Source organism: Penicillium macrosclerotiorum (genome assembly GCF_028827735.1).
Source record: "Penicillium macrosclerotiorum strain IBT 26536 chromosome Unknown utg000010l_segment0_segment0, whole genome shotgun sequence".
Lineage (NCBI taxonomy): Eukaryota > Fungi > Ascomycota > Eurotiomycetes > Eurotiales > Aspergillaceae > Penicillium > Penicillium macrosclerotiorum.
In genome coordinates this window covers 597,441-622,965 of record NW_026643089.1, presented here as the reverse complement: position 1 = coordinate 622,965, position 25,525 = coordinate 597,441, and the positions used below count along the sequence as shown (strand labels likewise).

Here is a 25,525-nt window from a genome sequence, read left to right as displayed (position 1 = left end):
ACCTATTGAGGCAAAGATCAGGGCAGAACAAAAGACGTTGTCGTATAGAAGATCCTGAGGCTAGGTGTTTGCGATGAAGAATTCTGGCCAGATCATACGAGCTCAACTATTCAACTCGCTCAGTCTATAGGGGCCTGGTCCATTCACGAAGTCTTGCGGTGTATGTTAGTATCACGTGATTGTATACAAATTTCCCGTTTGAGAAAGCATATGACAAGGGCAATTGATTGAGTATACAATAGATGTATACATGTGACAGAATTGTTATTAAATGATTTGATAGTATGGTTCCCATTATTTACTTAATGTCAGACCACATTCAAGCTGAGTTGGTTGACGCTACATCGACTTTGGGATAGTACCACGACGTAACGGCGATAATGAAGTAAACGAGGACGCACAGCGATCCTTCAAGATAGTTGGACTTGCCATCGCGTAGGAAGTTCCCAACAACCAGGATTGACAGGACGAGTAGGACCACCATGAAAATCTCGAAATTCAGACTCATATCCTTGTCCAATCCCCATCCCACGAGGACAGCAAGCGGAGCGTTGAGAAGCGCCGTTTGGATAGATGGCCCCAAGCAGTGGAATAGCGCAAAGTTGATCTGATTATCCCAGGCCTCGTCAACAGCTGTCAGGTGTTCCGCCGCCTTCTCGACCAGAGGAACAAGGATCAAACCCATGAAATTATCCGAGACACCTCGTTCCACGATGTATTCGATCTCCTGTACGAGAAAGACGGCCGACATGCAAACAAATGTCAGAGAAATCGCGATGGCCACCAAGCATTCCAAAAAGGTAAGCTTAGCTCTCTGGCGCTCTTGGTCGCGGTCCTCATCTTGTGCCTCGTCTTTCGCCAGAATCTCGTCGAAAATCGAATTGTGGCTATGCAGGTTAAAAACAAGATACCTAGAATGAGAGAGTCAGCAACGGGTATCTCAAACAATCTTTGATCATCCTATTCAATAAGGCTTACACTATGAATGCGATAAGAAGAATGACGGCGGTGGCACGACTGATCGTCAGGGCATAATCACCCAGCATCTCCAACGTAAACTCCTCGTTTACAGATCCTTTCAAAGCGGAATAGAAGGCACTGGGGATCAGTAGACCGAAACCTGCCACCAGCAAAAGGCCAGTGCCCACTTCACTCACGGCCTCGTGGAACACCTGCTCGCTTCGCTTCAGACCACCAACGAAGAAGCATGTTCCCAAGCACAGGAGCAAGTTGGCCAAGATGGACCCCAGAATCGCGGCTTGTATAACAGGAATCAAGTGTCCATTATGATCATTGTGGAGCAAGACCATAAACAGGACGATTTCGACCACGGCACTCAATGTTGTCTCTAGCAAGACCCCCAGGACTTTTGGCAGTTTCTTCGCCAACTCTCCGCCGGCAAATCCGAGCACATTCGCGGAGGGCACCATGGCAATATAATTGAGACTGAAGACCCAGACATGAAGATCGGGGCGTGCAAAATGCATGACAATCGCTGCAGGAACGAATGGCCAGAGGATATTGACAATCATTGACGCCGTACAGATACTCCTGAAGCACACCCTGAAGAAATGGACCGGGTGGATGCCAGTTCGTCCACTCTCTCCTGCACTATCCACCCGGAAAAGACCCAACACATAGCGACTCGGGTGATGCTTGGCAAAGGTGGGCAAAATCGAAGTATCCTGGGGGTTTTTCTCTTGTGATGATGCTAGGTCAGGAGAGCGCACAGGCGATATGCCTTCTCGGGACACGGTGGACCTGATGGATCTCATCTTTGGGCGCAACACAGAGAACTTGCTCTAGAAGAGCGACGGCTTAACAAAGCTCCCCCTTCGCTAGTTGTTTCAAAGCAAACACAACTTGGGTAGAGTTCGAATAAAAAAGATGCAGGAGGTCCGCGGTCCAGGCTGGGGAAGAAGAAAGGGATGTTGGGCGGTAAAAGAGAGAAGAGGGAGAGAAAAAAAGAAACGAAAAAGCGAATCGCGGCTGTATACTCAGTACTCCGTACTCCGTACAAAAACAAGCGACAGGAGAGCAAATAAAAAAACCCGCTTCCAAAATGTTGTGCTGGCACGTCGAGGCAGCCAATCATGCTCGCCATAAGCCCAGGATACGGAGTAACAGAACGAGCCAGAGGGTCTTGGCACCCGCCACGTCCGCGATCTGGGTAGTTTGCTTTGGGGGTTGCTTGTGTGATATGATGTGGCTGCCGTGAAGATCGTCCGCGTCTCCTTTTTCTTCTTCACCACAGCCCGAGGTGCGGGTCATCGAGGGCACAATTCGGGCCCCACCGGCTCCTTTTCGCGGGCAGTTGGCTGTTGTGCAATCCGATCGGCCATTAAAGATCATTGACTGAGAATTATCTTTTCAGAATCCAGAGTCTTTCCGGACCTCTTCTGCTCAGGGATGAAACATCGTCGGCTGTGGGGTACTGGAGATTCCATGGGCAGTGCACAGCCACCCGCTTGGCTCCTGCCGAATGATGGCCCGCTCCGGTGTGTACCCCCTTTGACGGAAAAGGATCGTCGGTCCTGGTGACGAACGTGCTTCCGAGAGATTCAGATTAAGGGTTGCCAAGCGTATCCCGCGTGTCTGTTCACCAAGAAGGTTCGGGGGAGGGGAGCTGCATTCGGTCATCCCGAAAGGTTGAAGGTGGATGCAAAGCCTTTGATGATCATGCTCGCAAAGTTGAACTCACTTGACCGGGGCATGTGACTTCAAGGAGGGTCGAGTCGCAGGATTTAATAGGTAGAGAGAATAAGTGTGAGGTGCATCGAATTATTCATAAATAGAAGAAGAAACAGGACCAAAGACGATCGGTTCCCCTAGCCAACACGTCGATGACCGATGTTCAAATATATAATTCGGCCCTGAGGATCAAGAGCACATCATGAGCACATTGAAGACTTTCAAGAACCATTCTAAATGCCTAAAATCATCAATAGATGTCACATATGTACGTATATACGTATATACATTTTCTGCAATACAATAAAGTTTTGCCATCCTTCCCCCGGCCCCCCAAACAAAAGAAAGGTCAAGTCATTCTAAGCGTACAGTTGATTCAAGCATGGCGCGGGCGAAAGGGCTCCACTCTGTTACCTGGGAGTATATGTACGTTGGCAAAGTCGGCACATCTGGACATACCTTGGTATTTCAGTGTTGTGCCTTATCAAATTTCAGCGCTCTTGAACCGCTCCTATTAAAGTCCAGAGATTTGATCGTAGATGTCTGTGGATAGTGTTGAATTAATCTCTGTGGCGTGGAAGAACTTATCTCGCCTTTTTAAGTATGAACCACGACAGGTGGTTCATATATTGAACCCGAGTCTATGGCCATGACATACTATAAATTGTACATGTATTTATATCCCACCGGATCTAGATACTTGTCCCATCAATATTACTGGCTCTGTTGCCGTTCCAGCAAAATAAACTTACCCGCGAAAAACAAACCGGAAACAACAACCTATTTGTCAGGTGACGCTGGCTGGACCGATCCGTCGATCCGCCGAAAAAAGCCCACCACCGAAACGCGGTTATCATCGGGTGGGGCGAACCTTGGGAAATCTGAGGAAATCGAATCGGACGATGGTGAAATCTTCCTTTCTCACTCCCCTTCCTGTCCGTTTGACCTCTCCAAGCCCTCCTGGGAGCTCAAATTCTGCATCCCCATGGCTTCTACCACGAAACCTGTCATCCCGCCGGTGGCGCTGGACACGATTACCCAGCACATCGGCAACACCCCTCTGGTGCGACTAAACCGCCTGCCTCGCAGCCTGGGGATCGAGGCCACTGTCTATGCGAAGCTGGAATACTTCAATGCTGGTGGTAGTGTCAAGGACCGTATTGCGCTCCGTATGATTGAGGAGGCTGAGCGATCGGGCCGCATCAAGCCTGGTGATACTCTGATTGAGCCCACCAGTGGCAACACGTATGTTTTTTTCTTCTTTTGTCGGCATAGAACACGAGCATCTGCTAACATTCATGCTAGTGGTATTGGACTGGCTCTAGTTGGCGCTGTCAAGGGTGAGTCTTTTGAAAAGAGAGAAAGAGGGGAGAGAGAGGGAGAGATGAGCACATGGTTGGTTCCCTGGTAAGGTTCCAATGCTGACCTTCTTTTTTCTGGCATGTTGCAGGCTACAAGACCATCATCACGCTCCCAGAGAAGATGTCGGCAGAGAAGGTTGCCGTCCTCCGTGCCCTGAATGCGACCATCATCCGTACTCCCAACGAAGCTGCCTATGACTCCCCCGAGTCTCACATTGGTGTCGCGAAACGTCTGCAGAAGGAGTTGCCCAATGCCCACATCCTGGATCAGTACGGCAACGAGAATAACCCTAACGCCCACGAGTTTGGAACCGCTCAAGAAATCTGGACCCAGACCAATGGCGAGATTAATGCCATCGTGGCCGGTGCAGGCACTGGAGGTACAATTACCGGTATTGCCCGTGGCCTCAAGAAACACAACCCCAATGTGGAAGTGATCGCGGCCGACCCCCATGGCTCCATCCTCGCCTTGCCCGAGTCGTTGAATGAGGCCCACGTCAATGAGCCCTACAAGGTCGAGGGTATTGGTTATGATTTCATTCCCGATGTGCTGGACCAGAAGATTGTGGACCGTTGGTATAAGACTGCCGACAAGGAATCTTTCCAGTACTCGCGTCGTCTGATCGCTGAGGAAGGTCTTCTTGTTGGTGGTAGCAGTGGAAGTGCTGTCGCGGCTTTGGTTAAAGCCAACGAGGAACGCAAGTTCGCTCCAGACGATGTCGTTGTTGTTGTTCTCCCGGATAGCATCCGTAGTTACCTCTCGAAGGTAAGATCGCCATCATTCCCAGTCTTTTATTTCTATTATAACCTGATTCTGACTATTATCAACCAGTTTGCCGACGATGATTGGCTGGCAGCCAACGATCTTCTGCCTGCGCTTCCCACCCCTGCTGCTCAAGCACAACAGGCTCCTGCTTCAACCGACCCTTTGGCTGGAGCGAAAGTCAGCGCTCTTCGCTTGAAGCCGATAACCACTGTTACTGCAAGCTTTGCCTGTGAAGCCGCCATCGAAATCATGCGTGACAAGGGCTTTGATCAGCTGCCTGTCCTTGCATCGTCTGGGCGGAGACTTGTCGGTCTTGTTACCCTGGGTCACGTCCTCAGTCGACTGACTCACGGCCGTGCCACTGGAAAAACTCCGGTTTCCGAGGTCATGTTCGACTTCTCCAAGATTCCGGAGGTAGTGACTGACCCTCGCGACCTGGGCGCAAGCCGCATTGCGGGCAATAGCCAAACCAAGCGCCGCCAGTTTATGGAAATCACCATGGATACCCCTCTCAGCGTTTTGAACCGCTTCTTCGAGTGGAACAGCGCTGCTGTTGTGACAGAGAAGGATGAGACTGGTGCCATGAAGCCGTTGGCCGTTGTGACCAAGGTGGACCTGCTCACCTGGATGCTTCATAATGGCAAGGCGAATGGTGCTTGAATGACATGATCACGACTATCCGCTGGGTACTAAAATTCCTTAACCGCCCGCGTTTCAAGAAATGCTATGCTTCTTGGATGGAGTTTCAACATGCTGGATTCTGAATGGGTTTCATCTTTTTTTTTTGGGGGGGGGGGGGGGGAGGGGTGGGCGTTTCCTTTGTTTTGAAGACTTCCATTGGTTTCAACATGCCATGAGATTTGCCTATATTGCTATGAAGATAGAGCATTGCATTCAACAATAATATAAATTTTCAATAGACATCTTTCCAGTGACGGGAACCAAGGAGCTGCTTATGTGACGGTACTTGTTGCCCTTTTGCCTCCACACTTCAACAATGACGTATGGTCACCAAACCTTCTGCTCAATTCTGACTGGCATTTCCGTTTTTGACAGCGCTGGATCTCTTGAAGAACGAAAGAGTAAGTACAATGACGGGATTTTTCACCTACCGGAATTTCTCTTTGCAGGATACACCAGAACTAGATGGGAAGGTGGCTGTTGTGACAGTATGCCGTTCCATATGTCCTCATAAATCGCTTCGTTGAAGTATACTGACTTCATCATCAATAGGGCGGGCAAGAAGGCATTGGCAAAGGCAAGCCAGTCCAATTATTGCTTCAGCACTGTTATTTTCGAGTCCTTCAGAAGAGTTGACCATATTATAATTGTCTAGAGATCACAGCTCAGCTCTTGCTCCATGGGATTGAGAAAGTGATTGTTGTCGCCAGAAGCGAGGACAAGTTTAACATCGCGCGGAAGGAATGGATTTGCCGTGATGGCATCACACTCAGTGATGATTCTGTACAAGTTGAATTTGTTCAAGCTGATCTGGGCGATGTCGAAAGTGTTCGTACGGCCTGTGAACATATCAAGGCAAAGACAGACCTCATCCACATTCTGATCTGTAATGCTGGTAGGGCTGTCTTGAGACTCCAGTCAAGATCTTGAAAATAATCTTTCCAATTAGGACTTGGAGTGCCATATGAGTGTCAGCGCTCGCCCCAAAATATCGACCATGTCTTCGCAGCCAACTGTGTCGGTCACCAGGTTCTCACGACGGTACTTCTTCCGCTTCTTAAGAATGCTGCCTCAATAGCCCCCAATGGTGCTCGTGTGGTGGTCACTACGTCTTCTCTGCACCTTATCTGTCGACGTCTTGACTGTGACCTACTCACGTCCCCGACACGCATAAAATGGCCAGCTCTTTATGATGGCATGTGGCGCTACGGTCGTTCAAAGCTTGGAAACATCCTCTTTGCTAAAGAATTGAGTCGTCGGCTTCTCGAGGACCAAGATCCACCTAGCAAGCAGATCTATGTCAACTCATACTTCCCTGGAAACATAGTCACAGCCCAATGGCTGGCCTGGAGCTCTTATTTTGGAGCTTGGATTGGACTACTCATGCGCATGATCGGCTCACGTTTGGGACAGACGGCTGAAGATGGTGCAGCAACGGCGATCTACCTCGCAGCGAGTGCCGAAGTGAAGGACATGAATTTTCGCGGGGAGTACTTCATCCCCATTGCGACTTCCTCTGATCCGAGCCCGATGGGCAAAGACATGTACCTCGGGCAACAGTTGTGGGTATGTTGTATCTCCTCCCTAGATCTGGCTGTGAAAATTTTGCCGAACTGAACCGTGATTTTTTGTCGTCCAGGAATGGATTGATACACATGTCACCAAGATCCTAGGGCCAAACTGGAAGAATGGGTAACGAAAGTTGGACAGTTTGTGCTTGAAGTCTTGGGCGCCTACAGCTCTTCGGTATAATAATTGGTACGAGTACGTGCAGTAGGCGTCTAAAACGGCCTCTTCAATTCAATACTTTTAAACTCATCTGTGAACCCACTACGCTCAATTGAAGAGAACTCGAAAGGGGAGTTAAATTATAGCATTTTTTTCAAGGATCCACGAGTACCTGGCGCCTAATTTGAACCTAGTGGCTCGGCTCCCTATACATTATAGGTACAAGCAGTATATGTGCAATATGACAGAGAAGGATCGATGAATATCAACAATAAAGCCATCAAAGGTTCTTATGGGCAGTTTATACCAGGTAGCGTTTTGAAATCGAGTCCATATAGCTCACAAACACATGCCAACCCACTCCTCCCAGCGACGAACGCCAGAGCCCAGTTCTTCCTGCTCGTCACCCTTGACCGCACCACCAACTACATCAACCTTGACACCCACTTCCTCAAGAAGCTTGAAGGTGAAGATACCCTGGGCATCGTCATCACCCAGAACCTCTTCTTCCTCATCATTTACTCCAGTGTCCATACTAGCATCCATCAAGCCTTTGGTTTTGGACTTCCGGATGCGATCAATTTCGGCCTCCAGTTTCTCACGCACTGAGCCTGGTGGCAGCGCGGTGAACAGATCTTGCTTGTTTGCGGCGACTAAGACAGGGACTTCCGCGACCCGTTTGGTCGAGGACTTGCCTTTACCCAGGGCGCGCTTCTGAAGAACCAATAGGACGTCGTGCAGGTACGTCGCGGTATCTCGGAGAGTAGTTTCATCCACAAGAGCTGCGGTGTCAACCATGAAGATCACGCCACGGAGCTTCATCTTTGTGTCGTTGGACGTGGACATAGACTGAAGCTCGGAGATCCCCTGAGAGGCCCGAAGCTTTCCATGCCCGGGGGTATCCCGCAGGCGATATCTGACCGGGTTCCGTACAGCTTCCTTCAATGAGGGATCATTGACAGAACGGTAGCGATTGGAGGCAGTGGGGACAGTCGGGGGAAGGCTGACTGAGACCAGAGTAGAGATCTGGGAGGTGTGAGTGCTGTGAGACTTATTCGAAGCCGGGGAGGATTTAGCTTCGAGCTGTAAGGAAAGTCAGCGTTATGGGGTTTCTGAACCTAATAGAGGAGATTGGAACCTCACCAGCGTAGTGAAAGCTGTCTTGCCCGCTCCGCTAGGACCTAGGAGGATGAAGTTGCTGGAGGGCGGCGAGGCTACGGCGCGGTAGAAAAGGAAATGCAGGGTAATCGGAACACCGAAGGTAATTATGATGGCGATGACAATGGAGACCCAGTTGCCATCCAGCAACAGCGTTGCGATGCCAGTCACTGAATTCCAACCTGCTTGACTCGCCATGGTGGTGGGCTGATGGGAAGTTCAACGGGAAGCCTCACGAGCCGAAAGAAGTCCGGTCCCGATAGCACGGGCCACTAAGCTTATCTTAGCGCCGCGCATCATTTGCATGTCAGGACATGCGGAATGAGAGAGTCTGGCTTTCTACATACCATGGGCCAAGGGGGAGCGTAAACGCACTTCCTTCCCCCTTGGTCCGCTTCATCCCGGATTCATTCTGGCTTCTTCAATCTTCCATCCCAAGCCCAGCATGCGATTCGGTCGGGTGTTGTCTGCTCTTGTTGCTCTAAAGACCACGTCGGCCCAGACCCTGAGTGGCCTGAGCTTTGATGGCCGGGACCCTGTGAGTCTGGTCTGGGCATTTGATGGTCACACCTCCGGTCGTTACGATTTCTACCTATGTGCTGGTGATGAATCGACGGGAGCCTACGTGAGTATTCATCGATGCGATCGTTTTTTCTATTCTACATCCTCTGGATAATTCGTGGCTGATCACGTAGAGGTATATAGGCTTCTCTCGCACGAGTTATCCAAGACACTGTGGTGGCACCTGGCGACTTGGTTTCATTTCAGGTGGATCTGAATATGGGGGGAAACGACTTGAATGCATAGTATGTCCAATGTCTCAAAATTCATGAATATAGCATGTTTAAACTGATCCTTTGGCACCACCACCTCAGTTTCCTTAAAGTGGTTCCATCGGATCCCAAGGAACATTGGTCTGGATTCACATCACACTTTACCTTGACCCATATGAAAGGCTCCTTCTCTTCCAAAGTGTCAGATGCCGTGAAATCAATGCAACCTATCACACTCCCCTTGCCCCTGGTGGGGGTGCCAACCTGCTCAATTCCGCTGATCTGGCTCCGGCCTTCAATGGATCAGCCCTGAACAGTGACATTCGTGAGGAGGCGACAAGATCCTTCTTAGAATTCCCTTCACCCACTATTCCGATCGAAATAGAACGAAATGAATTGCGGAAGCGTCTCGTCGACCCTCACACCATTCCTTATGGAGAGCAAACCGGCCTCACCAAATATGCTCCGATGCCTAAGCGTGCCGGAACCACCATTGCAGACAGATCCCCCACACCTCAGTACCCACCATTTCCTTTTTCTATCGCAACTACCTATCTTCCTGCCCCTACCGTTGAGTACACCGACACCGCCTACTTGACTTGGACTACACACAGCATTGAGAACACCGTAAGTCGAGCAAGCAATGTTTGTTTTTCTTGGTTTCAAATGCTAATTAAGTCTAGGCTGCTCCTGCAGCTGCACCCACATTAGACAAGAGGATGCAGCAATTCCTGGAACGCCGATAGAATTGAGTCTGCCTTTACTTCTATTTTTGACTCAGTACCTATTAATTTCTCTTTGGATTCCATCAATATGAGTCGTCAAGTGCTGAGCGCCAGCTCAGCATAATTCAATAAACATAAACTTATACCTCTGCATCCGGACTAGTAGGTACCACTCGTAACCACAATGTGATGAAACTTTTGTGCTTTCCCATACAAGTATGTTGAAACTTGGCTATCTTCCAAGCAAATCAAGGCACTCTCTCCATATGTGCAATGTATCAATGTATTTTTGGTCTATAATGTCCTTCATTCTTCATGATTCGTGTCGCGTTGTGAACTTGGGGACTTGCACTCGTCTAATACGGGAGACAATGTCGGAGTCGCAGGGTGATTGTGTCGGTCTTCGGGGTGAAAGGAAATGTTCTCCCGCAGCGCAACGTACTCGCTGTCTGCATAGCCGATCAGGGACTCAATATGTGTACTTCGGTGACCTTTGATATGTGCAATTTCCAGACTGCCGTAATTCACAAGCGCACGACCAACTTCCTTGGGCTCTTGCCCATGATGGAGGAAATCCCCGTTTAGCGCATCGGGAGAAGGCTTCTCCACGACCACCAGGCGCACACATTCATGTTGGCCAAAGTGACCTTCAACTCCAAGAACTCCGGCTGGGAGAAGACTGGCCTTGTTTTGGAGGGCATCGTACGCTCCATGGTCAATATAGATAGTGCCGTGGGGCGTGAGGCCATGAAGTAGCCAAAATGTGCGGGACTGAATCGGGGTGTTAGAGGGAAGGAACCGAGTATGGAGAGGAGGAACAGGGAGATCCAGCGGCTGATCATCGGTGGAATTGCCATTCAACTTGGATACTTCTTGGAGCCGTTGCAGGTACTTCACGATCTCATGAACATTTCCCGGCTTAGAGCTCTTGGTGATCACAGTAGTCACACCCGCACTGGTACCCAACTTCGCGGCCACAATCTTCGTGCTCATGCCTCCAGTTCCAAGAGCCGACCCGGCAGACGAGACATCCGCCTCGAGAGTTGAGATATCGTCGACAACCTCAATGGGCTTAGCGTCAGGGTTATTGCGGGGGTTGGCGGTATAAAGGCAGTCGACATCTGTCATCAAGAATAGATAGTCGGCCTTGACAGTAGCTGCGGTGATCGCGGAAAGGGTATCGTTATCGCCAAATTTGATTTCCTGCAAGTAATATGTCAGTTCTGCCGCAAGTAGCCTAGGGTCAAGAAACATACAGAAACTGCAAGGGTATCATTTTCGTTGACAATCGGAATCACGCCCATGTCGAACAACTGCTCGAAAGTATTCTGAGCGTTGACATATTGAGTTCTCTATACTTGACGTCAGCGTTCAATCAGAGTATGAGATACCCTAATTCTTGTCTTACATCTGCAATATCGTTTCTCGTCAGGAGGATTTGGGCAACGGGAACTCGAAGGTGCGAGAACATGTTGTCCCAAAGACTCATAAGTCGGCACTGACCAACGGCTGCAAGTGCCTATATATGTCCATAGAATCAGCATTGAGTTCATCCGTTACGTTGTTAGAGATCCATGGCCTCTGTTTCCTTGCTTTGGGCATTCATACCTGTATTCGAGGCAGGTATGTTGGTCTCTGGTCCACGTCCATCCTTCTTAGTCCAACCCCCACGGCGCCGGAGGAGACAAGCACGACTCGGTGTCCATCTTTTCGTAACTTTGCAACCGTTTCTACTATAAGAGTCAAGATTGATAGAATAGGCTCGTGCGTTTTCTCGTCGACAATCGAGCTCGTTCCTAGAAGTGTGTTGCGTTCGTCAGTCTTGCTGGGGATCGAGTCATATGCGAATATATCTCCCCGCACCTAGTTTAATCACAATCGTCAGCCCCGAGGCCGCCATGGTTGCATAGGCTGGTCAATAAAAACATAAAAGAACCCTCCACTGACACACTCAAATTTGAAAGAAAAGATTTCTTTATCCCTCGAGTTGTCCGCTCGACAAGATTTGATGGTGCCGCTTTCATCGGAGGAACCTCCGCAGATTCTGCCGGGTTCACCCGCTCCGCCCTCCTCGGAGATTCTTCTTCGCCAAACAGCGCGCTTTCTGGAGTCTTTGAGCTAAGATGTCGGATTCTCAGTCGCCAGGTGCGACTGCGCCTTCAAATGACAAGCCCGACACAGGCTTCATTCCTGGAGATGAGACCTTCACGCAGTTTCGCAATATCTACCGCATCCTGACGGGTCAGATGTCCTCCGAGGGCATTGAACAGTTCCGGGTTGCGCGAGACATTCGAAACGAAGCTGCGGATTGCAAGCGCTGTGAAGACCAGCGCGACTACCTCCTTCAGTATAGTGAGTACTATCGTTGATTCTCCCGAATGAAAGCAATTGGCTAAGAGTATAATCTCATCCAGGTCCCGTAATCCGATTCCTCAGCGACAACATACGGCAACTCGGTAGCGATCTTCATAGCCATAACATCTACTGTCGGCGTTGCACGAACCGAAAGGCGGGTGGATTTGATCCTGAGTTTGGCATTCTGCTCTGTGCAAACGAGATGAAAGACCAGGGACACTTGGAGGATACCATGGCTCATGAGATGCTACACGCCTATGACCATTTGCGCTTCAAGGTTGACTGGACAAACAACCTGCGCCATGCTGCCTGTACAGAGGTATGCTCGATGGAGTTGCAATTGACTCCCACCTCAAGACTATATCGACTGGTGCTAACTTCTCTCAGATCCGAGCAAGTTCGCTCAGTGGAGAATGCAGATGGGCGCGTGAATTCTTCCGCAGAGGCCAGTGGAAGCTCACTCAACAACACCAAGAGTGCGTTCGAAGGAGAGCCGTCCTATCCGTTAGAGCACGCCCGAATTGTCGGGATGAGGCCCATGCTCAACAGGTTGTAAACGAGGTCTGGGATAGCTGCTTCCGAGACACGAGACCTTTTGATGAAATCTACCGATGATACCAAATTCCCCCATCTCCTGATCTTTCTTTGCAATTCCCCTCTACTCACCACTGATCTGATCACCTGTACCATAAGTTTTCATTTTGAATGTATCATATGTCATTGACTCTGCATGGAACAAAAGATTTAAAAAGGCCCACATGTCCCATATCGCAAACGCCGCCACAATTATACGCCAGTGGAAGCAAAGAAACTCCAACAATGCACAATACTCCAACCTTGAAATACCGTGTGGACTGGGCAAGAGAAGGAAAGAAAGAAATCAAGAGCAAGGAAAAAACACCGGAACACCAATCTGTCATGCGCAGAAAATCATGCCCTACCATCCTTTGACGAACCAGAGCTCCGCTTGGCGTCTTTGGTGCAATGCTTGACAATCCAGGGGTGACGCTGGATTTCATCAAGAGGAATGCGCTTCTCCGGGTCAAGAACAAGCAGCTGGAATTAGTTAGCAATTAATTCTGCATTTGGAAAGAACGCGGTTGGAACATACTCTTTTGATCAGGTCCTTTGCTTCTGGGCTGACAAAAGACGGCACGGACATGTCTCCCTTGGTAATTCGTCGTCGTGTCATGATGGGAGTATCTTCGAAGGGTGCCTCTCCAACCAGGAACTCGTAGGTCAGAACTCCAAGACTCCACAGATCAACTTTCTCACTGTAGCACTTGTCCTGGGATCCAGGGTTCAACATCTCCGGGGGAGGTAGTCGAGTGTTCCACACATCGTCTGGCGACGGTTGTTGGGGGCATGGACACTCCAACCAAAATCACTGATCTTGATCTCTCCATGAATGCCGACCAGGATGTTCTCGGGCTTGATATCCCGGTGCATCACATGCTTCTTGTGCAAATACTTCAGCGCCGCTGCCATCTGGGCTATATATTGGGCCGCCTTCCACTCGGGGAAGCGGTTCTCCTTGCGAAGGTGCTTGTACAGTTCCCCGCGACCGGCAAATTCGAGAATCAGGAAAATACGCTTGCTGTCATGGAAATGACCATAGAGCCTCAAGACATTGGGATGACGCAGGTTACTCTGGATCTCAATCTCACGGCGGACTTGCTTTTGCACACCACCCTGCTGGAGTTCCGATTTGTGTAGCACTTTCAGAGCGCACACGAAGCCCGAGGAGCGCTCTTTGGCAAGGTAGACACGGCCAAATTTACCCTTTCCAAGAGGTTTGCCGATCTCAAACATACCAAGGTGCAGCTGTCGGGGCTGATCATAAAGGGGGGCCACGCTACGCTGGTCTCCATTTTCGTCCGTGTTTCGGGTGACCAAGGTTTGCGAGCCCTTGCCCGGTGACGCAGGAACATTCATAGAATTCACCTTGCTATCATTGGTGTTTTGAAGGGCCAATTTCAATAGGTGAGCCCGGTTGGAGTTGTTCATTTGCGCCGAACCTCCAAGACCGGATAGAGACATGGCTGTCGAGAGGGAGCCCTTTTGTGAAATCCTATCAGCACAATATGGCATAAGATATAAAACGGGTTTGCCTTACCTTGTGCTTGCCATAAGTGCGGTCGGTTCCAGCCTCCTTTTCATCTTTGACAGACAAGTGCTCAAATCGAGCTTCGAGTGTCTTGGTGGCCATGGTTCAAACAGAAGGATGAAAAGTCACTGAGCGGATGATGGGATGAAAGGAGGAGAGAATTGTTGGTCACTAGGGATAAGATCAAGTTGGATTGCTCAAGCCCACACAAGCATCATCAGTTCGCTTGGGCGGTGGTGCAGTTGTCGGATGGTCGATGGAGTAAATTGGAGATCGAGAGCAGAGGAACCAGTGTTTGGATGCCGTTCCCCAGCGCGTCACCCCGGCAACGCATCGGCCCGCCTCTTTCTCCGTGCGCCGCGGGGCTATCGCTATCAGCTCTAGATCGCTTGCCAGATAACGCATCGCTTTCATGACGACATGGTCTAATGAGCATCATGGCTTCCAACCATTCCCCTGCAATGCCCTCGGGGAGCGCAGCAGTCTACCCTGAGGCGCGCAAGCCGCAGTCGATCTCAATCGGCGGTTTCCGGATCCTCACTCAGAAGCTTCCCATTTTGAAAGCCGAACCCATCGAGGAAATGACCCAAAAATTAGGAATTGCCCCACCCGAGATGATATTTGGGGATAACTTTGTCGCCATTGAACATGAGAAGAGTGGCTGGGGAATCAATTTCAACGCATTTGATGCGCTGAACCTGGTCGACAAGACCGGGCAGTCGATGCTGCAAGTCGCATATTCCAAAGAGTGGCAACGAAGCAGGTACCGATGACATCTTCAACCACCCGATCACCGTCTCTTTGTCTGCCTGCAGACCTGACCATCCGTTTTCAATAGAGAGAAAACCCATGAAGGGATAAAAGAAATCGTTAAGCCATTTGACTGGTCCTACAGTACCGACTACACTGGCACTCTCAGCCCCAGTGCGCCTCTGTTTGAGGAAACCACAAAGCCAATCCCAATCGAACTCTTAAAGCGCCCAGACCCGATTCTGTTTTTCGATGACGTTGTTCTATACGAGGACGAACTGGCTGATAATGGGATTGCCATGCTCTCCTGCAAGATCCGCGTGATGCCGGGCAGGCTTCTCCTCCTCTCAAGATTCTTCATGAGGCTCGATAATGTTCTCATTCGTCTTCGCGATACTCGTGTCTATGTTGATTTTGAGACTCGCGAGGTGATTCGAGAATACCAGTCTAAGGAGTGTGAATATGAGAAAGTCAGACAGGTATGGACCATTCGCTGCCGATGTCTATAAGATTTTGTTTTGTTGACCGCCTGTAGATGCTGGCCGGTACCCGGGATGATATCCCCGCGTTACTAAGAGATTCCAACAGATTATCGGAGTTGCTTCCTGTTGTCGCGAGGCGCTCGGAACGTGTTGATCTTGAAACTTGAAGCCGCAGAGGCGGGTGCTTGGCCTTGTCCAGACCTTCCTTTCGTTGACTGGATGGACTGTACTTCCCCGCAATCAAATCAACAAGAAAAGCAGAAGAAATGCCATTTTAAACACTACAATCACCGGGAAATGCAGTCATTGAAAGGCGCAGATACTGATTGGCCTTCTTCAGACATAACGAAGGTCAAATATGTGGACATATTCATGACACCAATTTTCTCAACTCAATCTCTGCATCCCCCCTCCCCCCCCCCCCAATAGTCTGATCAATGTCATGAAGATAGAACAGAAGATCTGTAAATAGACGAACTTAATCAGAACCTCACTGCGGTGAAGAAGCAGCCCACCACTATATTCTATAAAAAAAAAACACTGAGTAGATGGCAACATGAAGCTAGACATAGTATTTAAAGGCAATTATTGACAGCTAGACATAATATATTCGCATGCTCTCCTTTGTCTATCAGATCAAACCAGGAGCAGCACTTGTCACTCTGCTTACAATCCGCTGTCCGTTGATCGGCCCGTGGATGGACAATGGAATCGCCCGACCCGTCCACAAGAGGCAAACAGTGCAAACATGAACTTCATCTCCAAAAAAAGATAGGTCGTGTTCATCGAATGAGATAAAACAACGCAATATACGGGCAGAAAAATGTCTACTACACGATTGACCACATTGTGGGCGCGCGATTTTCGTGCGGCACAGAGCCAACGCCTTCAGGTACCATTTTGTGCCTTCCATCCTACTGCATCTCTCCAAGAACTAATCGAGTCTGGCAGTCATTCACCCAACGCGCATCTCTTTCTTCAAAGACGTCGCAATCCCTCTGCCAGGCGACTACTGGTCGTCAGGTGGCTTCGAAGACCCTCTCCACTTCCTTGGAATCTACACCTCGCTCCCTGCGCAGCCATGCGCGATCGTCCTTGACCCTTCCCAGTCGATCATACTCTCAGGGATCCGCCGTGTCTCGCCTGGCGAGGAGTGCAACGGCCCCCGGTGCCTCTGCCGAAACTTATATTGCCTATGGCATGACCCAGAAGCTATTTGAAGCTTGCTCGACCCAGGCGGACTACCAAATTCCTCAGGCGTCGCAGAAGGGCGTTCCCGTGCCTACCACGGAGTCGGGGGAGCACCTGGGCGTTTCAGACAGCTGGTGGTACAAAGGTTGGTGATTCCGTCTCGGGGTTTAGTTTGCTCATAGACATCTTCTATTCTGGATATACGTTTGAGGGGACGGTGACTAATTTGGGGCTTCTCCTTGTAGAATTGGGTCTTGCGCCGACGTTCTCTACCTGGTCGCAAATAACCTTCCTGCACATGTACCTTCTCACCGTCCGACTGCGTGCTCTTCCCAATCGGGAGAGCTTCCAGACTTACTCCCGTCACTTGATCGATCATTTTTCGCATAATGCTGAACATCGCATGGATGTCCTCCATGACCTGGGTAGCCGCTCGATTCGCAACAAGTATCTCAAGGACCTGTTCATCCAATGGCGAGGCATCATAGCTGCATACGATGAGGGCCTGATCAAGGGCGATGCGGTGCTGGGCGCTGCCGTCTGGAGAAACCTGTGGAAGGCCAGCTCGGCCGGCCCTGATGGGAAGGAAATCGATTGGACGAAGGTGGCCTGGGTGGTGGCGTACATGCGTCGGGTCCTGGCCGAGCTCGCAAAAATGGATGAAGCCGATATTGTCTTTGAACTTGGCAGTGGGAAACAGTCTCGTCTATTTGGATTCTCTGCTGTTGACCAGCGATTGGCCGAAGGCTCCAAATGAGATGAACGAGTATTTGGATTCGATTTGGCAGATGTACGAACAGCCTCAGATGCTTTGTCCTTTCTTCATTCTTCATTATTCTGTGTTATTAACGTTTGGCGGATTAGTCGTCGTGGTGCCTTCTAAGATTCGCCCTTTGCGAGGGTACCCAAGCCATGTACAATAGTAGCAATTTGATCAGACCACGCTCTATTCAATGTATCTTGTTCCCAGGTGGGAGCTTTTTTCTAACTAGTATATTATAGGGGAAGTATAAGAAAGTCAAGGCGCTTGAACATTTATTTTTTGCCAAACAGATCCTTCTCAACCATAGCTCGGCAGATGGGGTGGTAGAAGTCCTTGTACTTCTCGAAGGTTTCAAGAGCAACCGGGCGGTTGATCTTTTGGAGATTGCGGTACCTGAAAACTGTCATTAGTTTCCCTTGGGTTGAAGTTGGGGAAAGTGACCGGGATAACTTACAAGGGTCGCACAAACTTCATTCTTCCGATGCGGCCAAGCAGCTCTGTGGTGGGCTCAATAACCGATTCATCGCCGGCCTGCATACCCAAGCGAAGGTACAGGTTGGCCACCTCGATGTTCTCGCTCTTGACGAGTCCGTACACCTTGCCCATTAGCTTGGAAAGTTCGGCGCTCAGCGGCTTTTCCCAGAGCAAGATTTGTTCGAGGAAAACGACAATTTGGTTGGCGGTCAGACCCTCGAGGTCGCTAGCCTGGGGCTTGAAGGACGAGCCGGGGAGCGTCTCCCACTTCTGGGCCAGCGCATATACAACATCCACCAAGGACGTGTCGAACTCCGGCTTAGGAGGAAGGCCAGGGGCGTAGAACCATGTGTCCCAATCCAGCTCGTTCAGAAGCTTGGAGGCCTCGGCATCATCCTTGAAGAAATCCAAAATGGTAGCCTTGAACTCGTATGAATCTAGCGACTTGCATTTGAAAGTGGTAAAATACTAGGGAAGGATGTCAACAATGCAAGGGAAAAAAAAACGAGCTCCCGCATAATATACCGCAAAGCATGATGTGGGGGGGGGGGGGGGGGGGGGGGGGTATAAGCTCACGTGAGGAATGAACTTGTCGAACTTGGGTTTGCCGACGAGGTTCTCCAGATAGAACAGGAAGTTGAAACCCTTCTCATAAGGAATGCTCGAGAAAGCATCATCGGGATCTTTGCCCTTCAGGTCCGTGATCAACTTTGTGAACTCATGGTCGTGGCCAAAGTGCTCCACGGAATCCTTCAAAGCTTTCCAGCCGATAATGGCGGAAAAGTGGCGATAGGCCTCGCCATGGCTGCACCGATTAGCATCAAATGGTCGAATACACGGGCATTTTTGAGTACATACATGGCAGCCAGAATCTGAGGATGGGTTAGCATACTGTTCACAGGGATCAATCAATCGAGAAATCACATACACGTCGCTCCAGATAGACAGTCCAGCCTTCGTTGAGCCAGAAGTGCTCCCAGGAGGCATTGGTCACCAGGTTACCACTCCAGCTGTGAGCCAGCTCGTGGGCAATAACATCGATGTTCTCACGATCCTGGACAGTGAATTAGTTGTTGTTTTTTTTTCGCCACTAGCAAGGACAGAATTGCAAACGGTTTCCGATTAGATATCAGAGACGTAATACCTTAGAAATGATACTGGGAGTGGCGAAAGTGAAGATGGGGTTCTCCATGCCACCATAGGGGAAGCTCGGAGGCAAAATCAGCACGTTATACTCTCCCCAGACGTAGGGATATACAATTTTCTGGCTTGTTCATCAGTTTTGGTCCTCCTTCCTGTGGGTACCCTATGTCTTGTCAGGATCATCAAATTGGATCGGCCTACCTCGATGGTGTTGATAAAAGTCTCCGTGTCGGCCTCCAGCTCCCACTTGCATTCATCCAACTTGTCGGGGCTGGTGGCCACGACACTGCGAGGGCCAATGGGGGCCTCCGCAACATCACTGGAGCGAAGAAGGAAGCCGTTATCAGTGTGAGATCTATAAGAGATGGCCGGTGATGAGAGGATCTTTCCTTACCCGCTGGCAATGGCGAAGAGATAGCTGGGGATCGGGACCGACTGGTGGAAGCGATACAGCTGACTTCCCGATTGAGAGGCCATGGCCGACTGCCGGATGGGCAGGCCACTGGTCATGACGGGGAGAGGCGAGGTGATATTGAAATCAAAGGTGGTCTTGACATCTGGCGTGTCCTGGCATGGGAAGATGGACCGGGCATGGATGGCCTGGCATTGTGAGACTGCGTGACCGAGAGATCTGCATTAGCGGCGTGCACTCGCAAGAGACAGCGAGCACTGGGTGCTGCACTGGATGCTGCACAATCACCTACACATGTACGGATGCTTCTTGTTGGAGGTTTGAGCCGGGGTCAACCACTGCAGGGCGGTGCATTTGTCGGTGGTTTGCACGGCGATCTATAGGGCGAGTTGAGTCTGGATTCTTTGACCATCTGAGACGCGGCGGAAACGGAGGACAGGAAGGCTTACATCGACCTCAACGGTCCCGTTCAACTGGACATCCTTCTCGAGGATGATCTTGAGCGGCGTGCCGAAGGGGGCCAGCGACGGCAACAGCTCCCACTGGGTGGGCTTGCCATCCACCTTGATGGTGCCGATGTCGAGATAGCTGGTGTCCAGAATGATCTCTCGGGACTGGGCATCAGTGGTCGCCTTGAACTGGTGGACAACATTGCCGACCAGCTTCTTCTGGTCGAAGAGGATATCAAAGTTGGCAGTGATGTGGGTCGAGCGCCAATTGTTGTAGTTGCTTAGCGTATTCGGATCCCGCGGGGTGGTGGATGCCATGGCCATATTGCCGGGGAGAAAGCCGACGCTGACGGAAGATCTCGAGTGTGCAAAGAAACGTCCAAGTGGGCGACTGAAGACGCGATTCATCAAGTTTGGTTTCCAGTCTCCTAAAACGTAAAGAAGAGGGAGAAGGGAGGGGGCCGAAGTGGGTTTTTTTTTTTTTTTCGGCGTTCCGTCGTTGTTGTTCCGGTGCTAAGCGGGGATGGCGGTTTAGCGGTTACGACGGCTTCGACCATGATCTCTAGTGATCTACTGAAGCGCGTCGTATACTTTTCACGTCTAGAATTGCGTCCGGTGCATTGGTTCCGGGCAACTCAGGGTCAGATTTGAGGATCCCATTCTTGATTGCGACCAGTCATGTTGGACCAAACTCAATTTTGCTCCGGGTGTGATGCGAACGAGCCAGAGAGTATAGATCAGATGAGAGACCGAGACCAATGCGATATCTCAATGTTGCATGTCTATCTATACTTGGTCAAGGCAGTGGATCGATGGGGAGGGGTTGACGCGTTGGTAGGTTTGTTCTCTGGTCCCGTTTCTGTCTTTTGGGTTGCTCTGCCTTGCTGGCAGTGCTGGCAGTGCTGGCAGTCTGGAAAGTCTGGAAAGCCCGGAAAGTCCAGAAGTATATCGAGCCCCGAGCATCCAGTTCACGCCCGAGCCCAGCAAAGTCGATCGGGAGCGCTAAGGGAGTCTCCGTCACACCCCCTTTTGCCCTCCCTCGCGCCCTCTCCGCCTTGCAATCAACAAACAACCACCCTCGAACTCTCTTCCTCCTACCGTCTGCTCGGTCCGATCCCATCTTGTCCTTCGCGCTCGTCCGTTCACCTCTTTCTGTCCTCTTCACCTGTTCCTGCTCCCTCCCCCCTCCCCCCTCCCCCCACCCCGCATTCCCTTGTCTGCCCACCGCCCGGCACCCACGGACCACCCCTGACCCAGCGCGGGACCGCGGCCCCTGATTATTGTTCTCCTCGCACCACAATTGCGCGGCAGGGTTTTCTTTTCGTCTAGTTTCCCGGTCTTTCAGGTCTCGGCTCAGTTCTGTCGTGACCGCATCTTCCCTGCAAGGCTGTGCCTGCGCAGACTTTTTTCTTCCCATTTGTCGAGATCACGAAGCAATGCCTCTCCCGTCCACCTTGCGATAGAGTCCTTTATATCTCCTCCGAGATCGCCGCCAAAAGCCACCATGTGCTGAGATTCCATGTCATATCAAAAGATCCGCTCCGCCAGACCCAGACTCAGATTGGGACCCCGACTCAGACTCAGATCCGATATCACGACAAGCCACGGCCGTCCATTGAACTATGAAGTGAAAATACCCGGATTGGATTGACGACCACTCCCACTATTTTCCACCGAGTCATTACCACCACCTTCATCCAACGAATTCCCTCAGTTCTCGTGTTCTCAGGAGCACGGCTTCCCGATATCACTCGTGGGCCGACTCGCATCCTCAATGTCAGGTTTCGGCCGCTAATAACCCCCTCCCCCGTCCATCCATTCCCAAAATCGAAGCCTCAAAAATGCTACACCGCTCGGCCCTAGAAGATGAAGCCCGACCATTCCACCCCCGACGCCCGTCGGGTCCGTTTACAGAGGTGCCACCCGCCCCCCCTCCCCATCGCCCGGCCTCGCGTTCGTCACGGCCCGCATCCCGCAATCGAATGGTGAAAACTCCCGGGGCCATCCCGTCTACGGGGCTGGGAGTGGTCTCGGAGAACGGGACCGGGTTGACCCCGACCAGCCCCATCAAAGAAGGACTCGGGAGTGTGAACCGCTGGTCGCAGTCCACGACGTCGAGTAAGAGCCCTTCGGAATATACGAGTCACCGCCGAGGTAGCTCAAAAATGTCACTCTCCGGACACAGCCCACATCGGGGTCCCGGACTCGGCGAGCTTCCGGAATTGAGCCTCCCGCAGCTAAGAGCATCGGAAATGTTTTCCACTGACTCAACCGCCTCCCATCTCGATCTCTCCTTCACGGCCGCGAGCCATCTGTTTCAAAACTCGGCCCCCAATGACTCTCGGGGGCCCAGTCAGGCGTCGCATTCAGACCCGGCAATGTCGCGTATCAGTGATGGTGCTGTCTCCGGAGATGGAGAAGGCGACGCAGAGACCCGACAGCATGGTCAAACCCAAAAAGTGATGTTGTCAAAGGCCCTCCAAAAAGCCAACACCGCGGTCCTCCTCGACAATGCGGCCAACTTCGAAGGTGCCATGGAGGCTTACAGTGACGCCTGCCATCTTCTACAACTGGTCATGCTTCGAAGTAACGGAGGCGATGAAGAGAAGCTCAAACTCCAAGAAATTGTAGGTGCCTTGCCCCACCCAATTCATTCTGTTACCACGTCTTTGCCCTTCAAAATTGATAACAAGCACTCTCCATACTAATTGAATGACTCAGCGAGATACCTACATGATTCGAATCACCGAATTGGAACGCATGGACTTGCCTCTCCCGACACACGATGGGAAAGCGCTGCCTGAGCGTCCGCTGAGCCAAGAGTCGTATGGGGAATTACTCCAATCGTCTGCTCACGATGATTCTCATGTTGAGAGCGAGCATAGCTCGGCGCATTCCAGCCTGGCTCTTCAAGCAGCACTTGAAGAATCACGATCCTTGCCCTCGGAGGCAATTCCGCCTCGTCGTCAATCACTTCGACCCGCGGGTCCCTCTGGGCGATCCACCCCTTCAAGCCTCGGCAACAATCTGGCCGCCTATAATGGACAATCCACGGATACCCTGGCAGGCCTCGAAAGCAACGAGTCTACTTCATGGTTGGATACCATTGATGAATCTGGGGCCTCTTCTCCTTCCTCTGCGAATTCAAAGGCATCGTCTGTATATCTGCGGCGCCGGACGAGTCGTCGGATCAGCACGGATACCGAGGCTGAATTCGATGCGGCGCTCGATGCAGCCGTTGAGGCAGCGTATGATGATGGTCTCGAACCCGTCATGGAATACAAGGAAGAGGAAAGCGACGACATCGTGGCCAACGCTCGAAGGAACATTGAACTTGCCAAACAGCGTGTCCGAGAAGCTGAATTGGAGGCCGAGGCAGCCATGAATCGGGGCCGGGAGTTGCGCCATATTCAGGAACAACATGTTCTGGTGAACCCCGTGGGCCGCAATTCTGGTTATTTGGATGAGGAGGCAGAGGAAGAGGAGCGTCTGCTAGAAGAGATGACCAAGGGCTACGTCATGGACGACTTTGAATTTGGGGTCCAATCTAAATCGGCCCTGCCTCGTGAATCCGATTCTAGCAACATGTCCGGACGAACTTGGGAAAGCTCCGCCGCCTCAAACATCACGGGTACTGGCGCGACTCTCTCTACCCTCACTGAGGATGATGATGTGCTACCTTCTGAGAGCATCGAACGAGACCTGTTACCTTCCTCTCCTCCATCTGCCGCGCTACCTCCCGTGCCAGCATCTTCCGATTTCCCTGTCCTACCAACAGAACGTGCATCTTTCTCCAAACCTCCACCGCCTCCTCCCATGGGCCCGCCTCCCATTCCTGGCGTGCGAGCCCGCAGACTTTCCGCGCAGCCTGCTGCGGAATTAAAAATCGAGACAGGGACTCGTTCTCGCACAGAATCCAATGCGTCGAATCTGGATTCCTCCTCAACTCCCCTCGCCAGTCGACCACCACCACCTCCTCTTCCCAAAGACGAACCGTCTCAGGATCCACCCAGAGCTTCCACCCCAAGTCTAAGGCCCACTATGCACTCCTCAAAGCGCAATCCATCCGTTGGTTCGGTTATGGACAATATCAACCTTGCAAAAACTCGTACACAAGAAGACGACGAACCCGGGCTTCCGCCATTACCTGCCTCCGCACGACCCATGGGCAAGGTCCCCTCCGCTCCAGACGGACTGGACAATTCCAATTCCAATTCCAATTCCAAAGCGTTTCGGAATCGCAATGTGTCTGTTCCAACACCTGATACGGCTCCTGGCTCACCCACCACCCCGTGGAGTGGTTCCTTTCCCACACTGGATATCCAAAAAGCTGCGTTGGCAAGTAGCGTCCCCGTAATGCCCACCCCCACGGGTGCATACTTCACGCAAAATGGTCTTCCTACCGGCGGTCTCAATCTCTTTGATTGTGATATTCACTCGCCTACTGCATTGGGGCGCCCTAATTCTCTTGTGGCGAATGCCCCCCTCCCGCTTGAACCTTGCCCAGAGTCCTTCCTTCTTCGCCCGTTCTGGCTGATGCGATGCCTGTATCAGACGATTGCTCATCCTCACGGTGGTTATCTGTCAGCGAAACTCTTTATCCCTCGAGATGTTTGGCGCGTGAAGAATGTCAAAATCAAGGCACTGGAAGACAAAGTATCCAATTGCGATCTGCTGACAGCCGCCCTACTCAAACTCTCTCAGGTCGATACCTACGATGCGGACGCCGTGCTGGAGGAGATGCAGGCACTTGAAAGCGTTCTGGACCAAGTTCAAATGGCGCTATCTAAGAGATTGGGCAATGAAGTCGGTGTTCACACAGCCATACCACTTTTTAAACCGAATGCTGCTGCAGAAGATCCTGCTCACGCTGAACCTGCCCCGTCGAGAACTTCGGGTACTTCCAACAAGTCTTATCTTCAATCTTGGAAACGACTTCGCGCGAAGACTTCTGGTATCGGCACCACCAGCAACTCCTTCCCGAGTGGACGTGAAAGCAACAAAGAGAACCTTACACTTCACTCGGTTCCCATGACTTCTGGGCCCACGCCTCACACAAGACGCAATGTTACTTCACTTGAGTTCTCAGGCCCGAATTCACATTATATGGGGGCTTTGGCGCGCCTCTTTGATGCCGCCCAAGTATTAGGTATGCGTGAACCCACCCTTTTATCTGCTACATGTGAATTTGAATATTTTTTATCTCTCCTTTATACTGATGAACATAGATCAAATCGCCCACCAGGTTGAAGATCCTGGCCTCAAACACTCCTCCCCAACTCATGTTGGGTTGGAGCTCAGTACACGCCATGCGGCCGAGTTCTTCGGTTTCTTCGTATGTCGCTTTGCGCTGACCGATGTGGGCTTGATGCTTGATAAGTTTATCAAGCGGGGCAGCGAGTGGGTATTGATCTAAGCCACCATACAAGCAGCGCTATTCCATACGATAGACCTTTGTCATGGGTTTTTACCAGCCCTCATCCACCCCTGGCTTTTTTGCCACTGGCACCTTTAGG

The 25,525-nt window shown here is 51.1% G+C and overlaps 14 protein-coding genes across 14 annotated transcripts; 7 read left to right on the top strand and 7 right to left on the bottom strand.

Moving 5' to 3' along the window:
• Nucleotides 1-319: 319 nt before the first annotated feature.
• N7462_009906 (hydrogen/calcium exchanger domain-containing protein) lies at nt 320-1,775 on the bottom strand (the record flags this gene model as incomplete). Its single annotated transcript, XM_057081620.1, has 2 exons — nt 320-911; nt 979-1,775. The coding sequence occupies 2 exons, from the start codon at nt 1,773-1,775 to the stop codon at nt 320-322; spliced, it is 1,389 nt and encodes a 462-aa protein (XP_056928660.1).
• A 316-nt stretch (nt 1,776-2,091) lies between these two features.
• N7462_009905 (uncharacterized protein) lies at nt 2,092-2,271 on the bottom strand (the record flags this gene model as incomplete). Its single annotated transcript, XM_057081619.1, has 1 exon — nt 2,092-2,271. One exon carries the CDS (start codon nt 2,269-2,271, stop codon nt 2,092-2,094), a length of 180 nt encoding a protein of 59 aa, XP_056928659.1.
• Nucleotides 2,272-3,073: 802 nt separating this feature from the next.
• Nucleotides 3,074-5,478, top strand: N7462_009904 (cystathionine beta-synthase CYS4; the record flags this gene model as incomplete). Its single annotated transcript, XM_057081618.1, has 5 exons — nt 3,074-3,117; nt 3,430-3,936; nt 3,997-4,031; nt 4,142-4,818; nt 4,885-5,478. 5 exons carry the CDS (start codon nt 3,074-3,076, stop codon nt 5,476-5,478), a joined length of 1,857 nt encoding a protein of 618 aa, XP_056928658.1.
• Nucleotides 5,479-5,815: 337 nt separating this feature from the next.
• N7462_009903 (putative short chain dehydrogenase/reductase) lies at nt 5,816-7,189 on the top strand (the record flags this gene model as incomplete). Its single annotated transcript, XM_057081617.1, has 5 exons — nt 5,816-5,987; nt 6,052-6,084; nt 6,155-6,394; nt 6,449-7,065; nt 7,139-7,189. Coding segments are annotated over 5 exons (1,113 nt in total), but the record flags the coding sequence as incomplete, so codon positions are not given.
• Nucleotides 7,190-7,566: 377 nt separating this feature from the next.
• Nucleotides 7,567-8,583, bottom strand: N7462_009902 (signal recognition particle receptor subunit beta; the record flags this gene model as incomplete). Its single annotated transcript, XM_057081616.1, has 2 exons — nt 7,567-8,310; nt 8,371-8,583. 2 exons carry the CDS (start codon nt 8,581-8,583, stop codon nt 7,567-7,569), a joined length of 957 nt encoding a protein of 318 aa, XP_056928656.1.
• Nucleotides 8,584-8,830: 247 nt separating this feature from the next.
• On the top strand, nt 8,831-9,904 carry N7462_009901 (putative beta-1,6-glucan biosynthesis protein (Knh1); the record flags this gene model as incomplete). Its single annotated transcript, XM_057081615.1, has 4 exons — nt 8,831-9,010; nt 9,091-9,191; nt 9,272-9,785; nt 9,842-9,904. The coding sequence occupies 4 exons, from the start codon at nt 8,831-8,833 to the stop codon at nt 9,902-9,904; spliced, it is 858 nt and encodes a 285-aa protein (XP_056928655.1).
• Nucleotides 9,905-10,189: 285 nt separating this feature from the next.
• N7462_009900 (glutamate 5-kinase) lies at nt 10,190-11,783 on the bottom strand (the record flags this gene model as incomplete). The annotated part of the gene is made up of 5 exons (XM_057081614.1): nt 10,190-11,086; nt 11,140-11,235; nt 11,292-11,402; nt 11,492-11,679; nt 11,747-11,783. The coding sequence occupies 5 exons, from the start codon at nt 11,781-11,783 to the stop codon at nt 10,190-10,192; spliced, it is 1,329 nt and encodes a 442-aa protein (XP_056928654.1).
• A 223-nt stretch (nt 11,784-12,006) lies between these two features.
• On the top strand, nt 12,007-12,853 carry N7462_009899 (mitochondrial inner membrane protease ATP23; the record flags this gene model as incomplete). Its single annotated transcript, XM_057081613.1, has 3 exons — nt 12,007-12,235; nt 12,298-12,557; nt 12,626-12,853. The coding sequence occupies 3 exons, from the start codon at nt 12,007-12,009 to the stop codon at nt 12,851-12,853; spliced, it is 717 nt and encodes a 238-aa protein (XP_056928653.1).
• A 315-nt stretch (nt 12,854-13,168) lies between these two features.
• Nucleotides 13,169-14,447, bottom strand: N7462_009898 (aurora family serine/threonine-protein kinase; the record flags this gene model as incomplete). Its single annotated transcript, XM_057081612.1, has 4 exons — nt 13,169-13,294; nt 13,350-13,582; nt 13,618-14,296; nt 14,355-14,447. 4 exons carry the CDS (start codon nt 14,445-14,447, stop codon nt 13,169-13,171), a joined length of 1,131 nt encoding a protein of 376 aa, XP_056928652.1.
• A 335-nt stretch (nt 14,448-14,782) lies between these two features.
• N7462_009897 (TIP41 family protein) lies at nt 14,783-15,744 on the top strand (the record flags this gene model as incomplete). Its single annotated transcript, XM_057081611.1, has 3 exons — nt 14,783-15,108; nt 15,184-15,574; nt 15,631-15,744. 3 exons carry the CDS (start codon nt 14,783-14,785, stop codon nt 15,742-15,744), a joined length of 831 nt encoding a protein of 276 aa, XP_056928651.1.
• A 656-nt stretch (nt 15,745-16,400) lies between these two features.
• On the top strand, nt 16,401-17,525 carry N7462_009896 (uncharacterized protein; the record flags this gene model as incomplete). The annotated part of the gene is made up of 3 exons (XM_057081610.1): nt 16,401-16,469; nt 16,529-16,913; nt 17,014-17,525. The coding sequence occupies 3 exons, from the start codon at nt 16,401-16,403 to the stop codon at nt 17,523-17,525; spliced, it is 966 nt and encodes a 321-aa protein (XP_056928650.1).
• Nucleotides 17,526-17,803: 278 nt separating this feature from the next.
• N7462_009895 (bifunctional aminopeptidase/epoxide hydrolase) lies at nt 17,804-20,333 on the bottom strand (the record flags this gene model as incomplete). The annotated part of the gene is made up of 10 exons (XM_057081609.1): nt 17,804-17,924; nt 17,986-18,473; nt 18,582-18,810; nt 18,864-18,877; nt 18,934-19,059; nt 19,150-19,269; nt 19,350-19,467; nt 19,543-19,762; nt 19,853-19,937; nt 20,010-20,333. The coding sequence occupies 10 exons, from the start codon at nt 20,331-20,333 to the stop codon at nt 17,804-17,806; spliced, it is 1,845 nt and encodes a 614-aa protein (XP_056928649.1).
• Nucleotides 20,334-20,805: 472 nt separating this feature from the next.
• Nucleotides 20,806-21,426, bottom strand: N7462_009894 (uncharacterized protein; the record flags this gene model as incomplete). The annotated part of the gene is made up of 1 exon (XM_057081608.1): nt 20,806-21,426. One exon carries the CDS (start codon nt 21,424-21,426, stop codon nt 20,806-20,808), a length of 621 nt encoding a protein of 206 aa, XP_056928648.1.
• Nucleotides 21,427-21,850: 424 nt separating this feature from the next.
• On the top strand, nt 21,851-25,425 carry N7462_009893 (uncharacterized protein; the record flags this gene model as incomplete). The annotated part of the gene is made up of 3 exons (XM_057081607.1): nt 21,851-22,636; nt 22,731-25,158; nt 25,238-25,425. 3 exons carry the CDS (start codon nt 21,851-21,853, stop codon nt 25,423-25,425), a joined length of 3,402 nt encoding a protein of 1,133 aa, XP_056928647.1.
• Between the last annotated feature and the right edge of the window lie 100 nt (nt 25,426-25,525).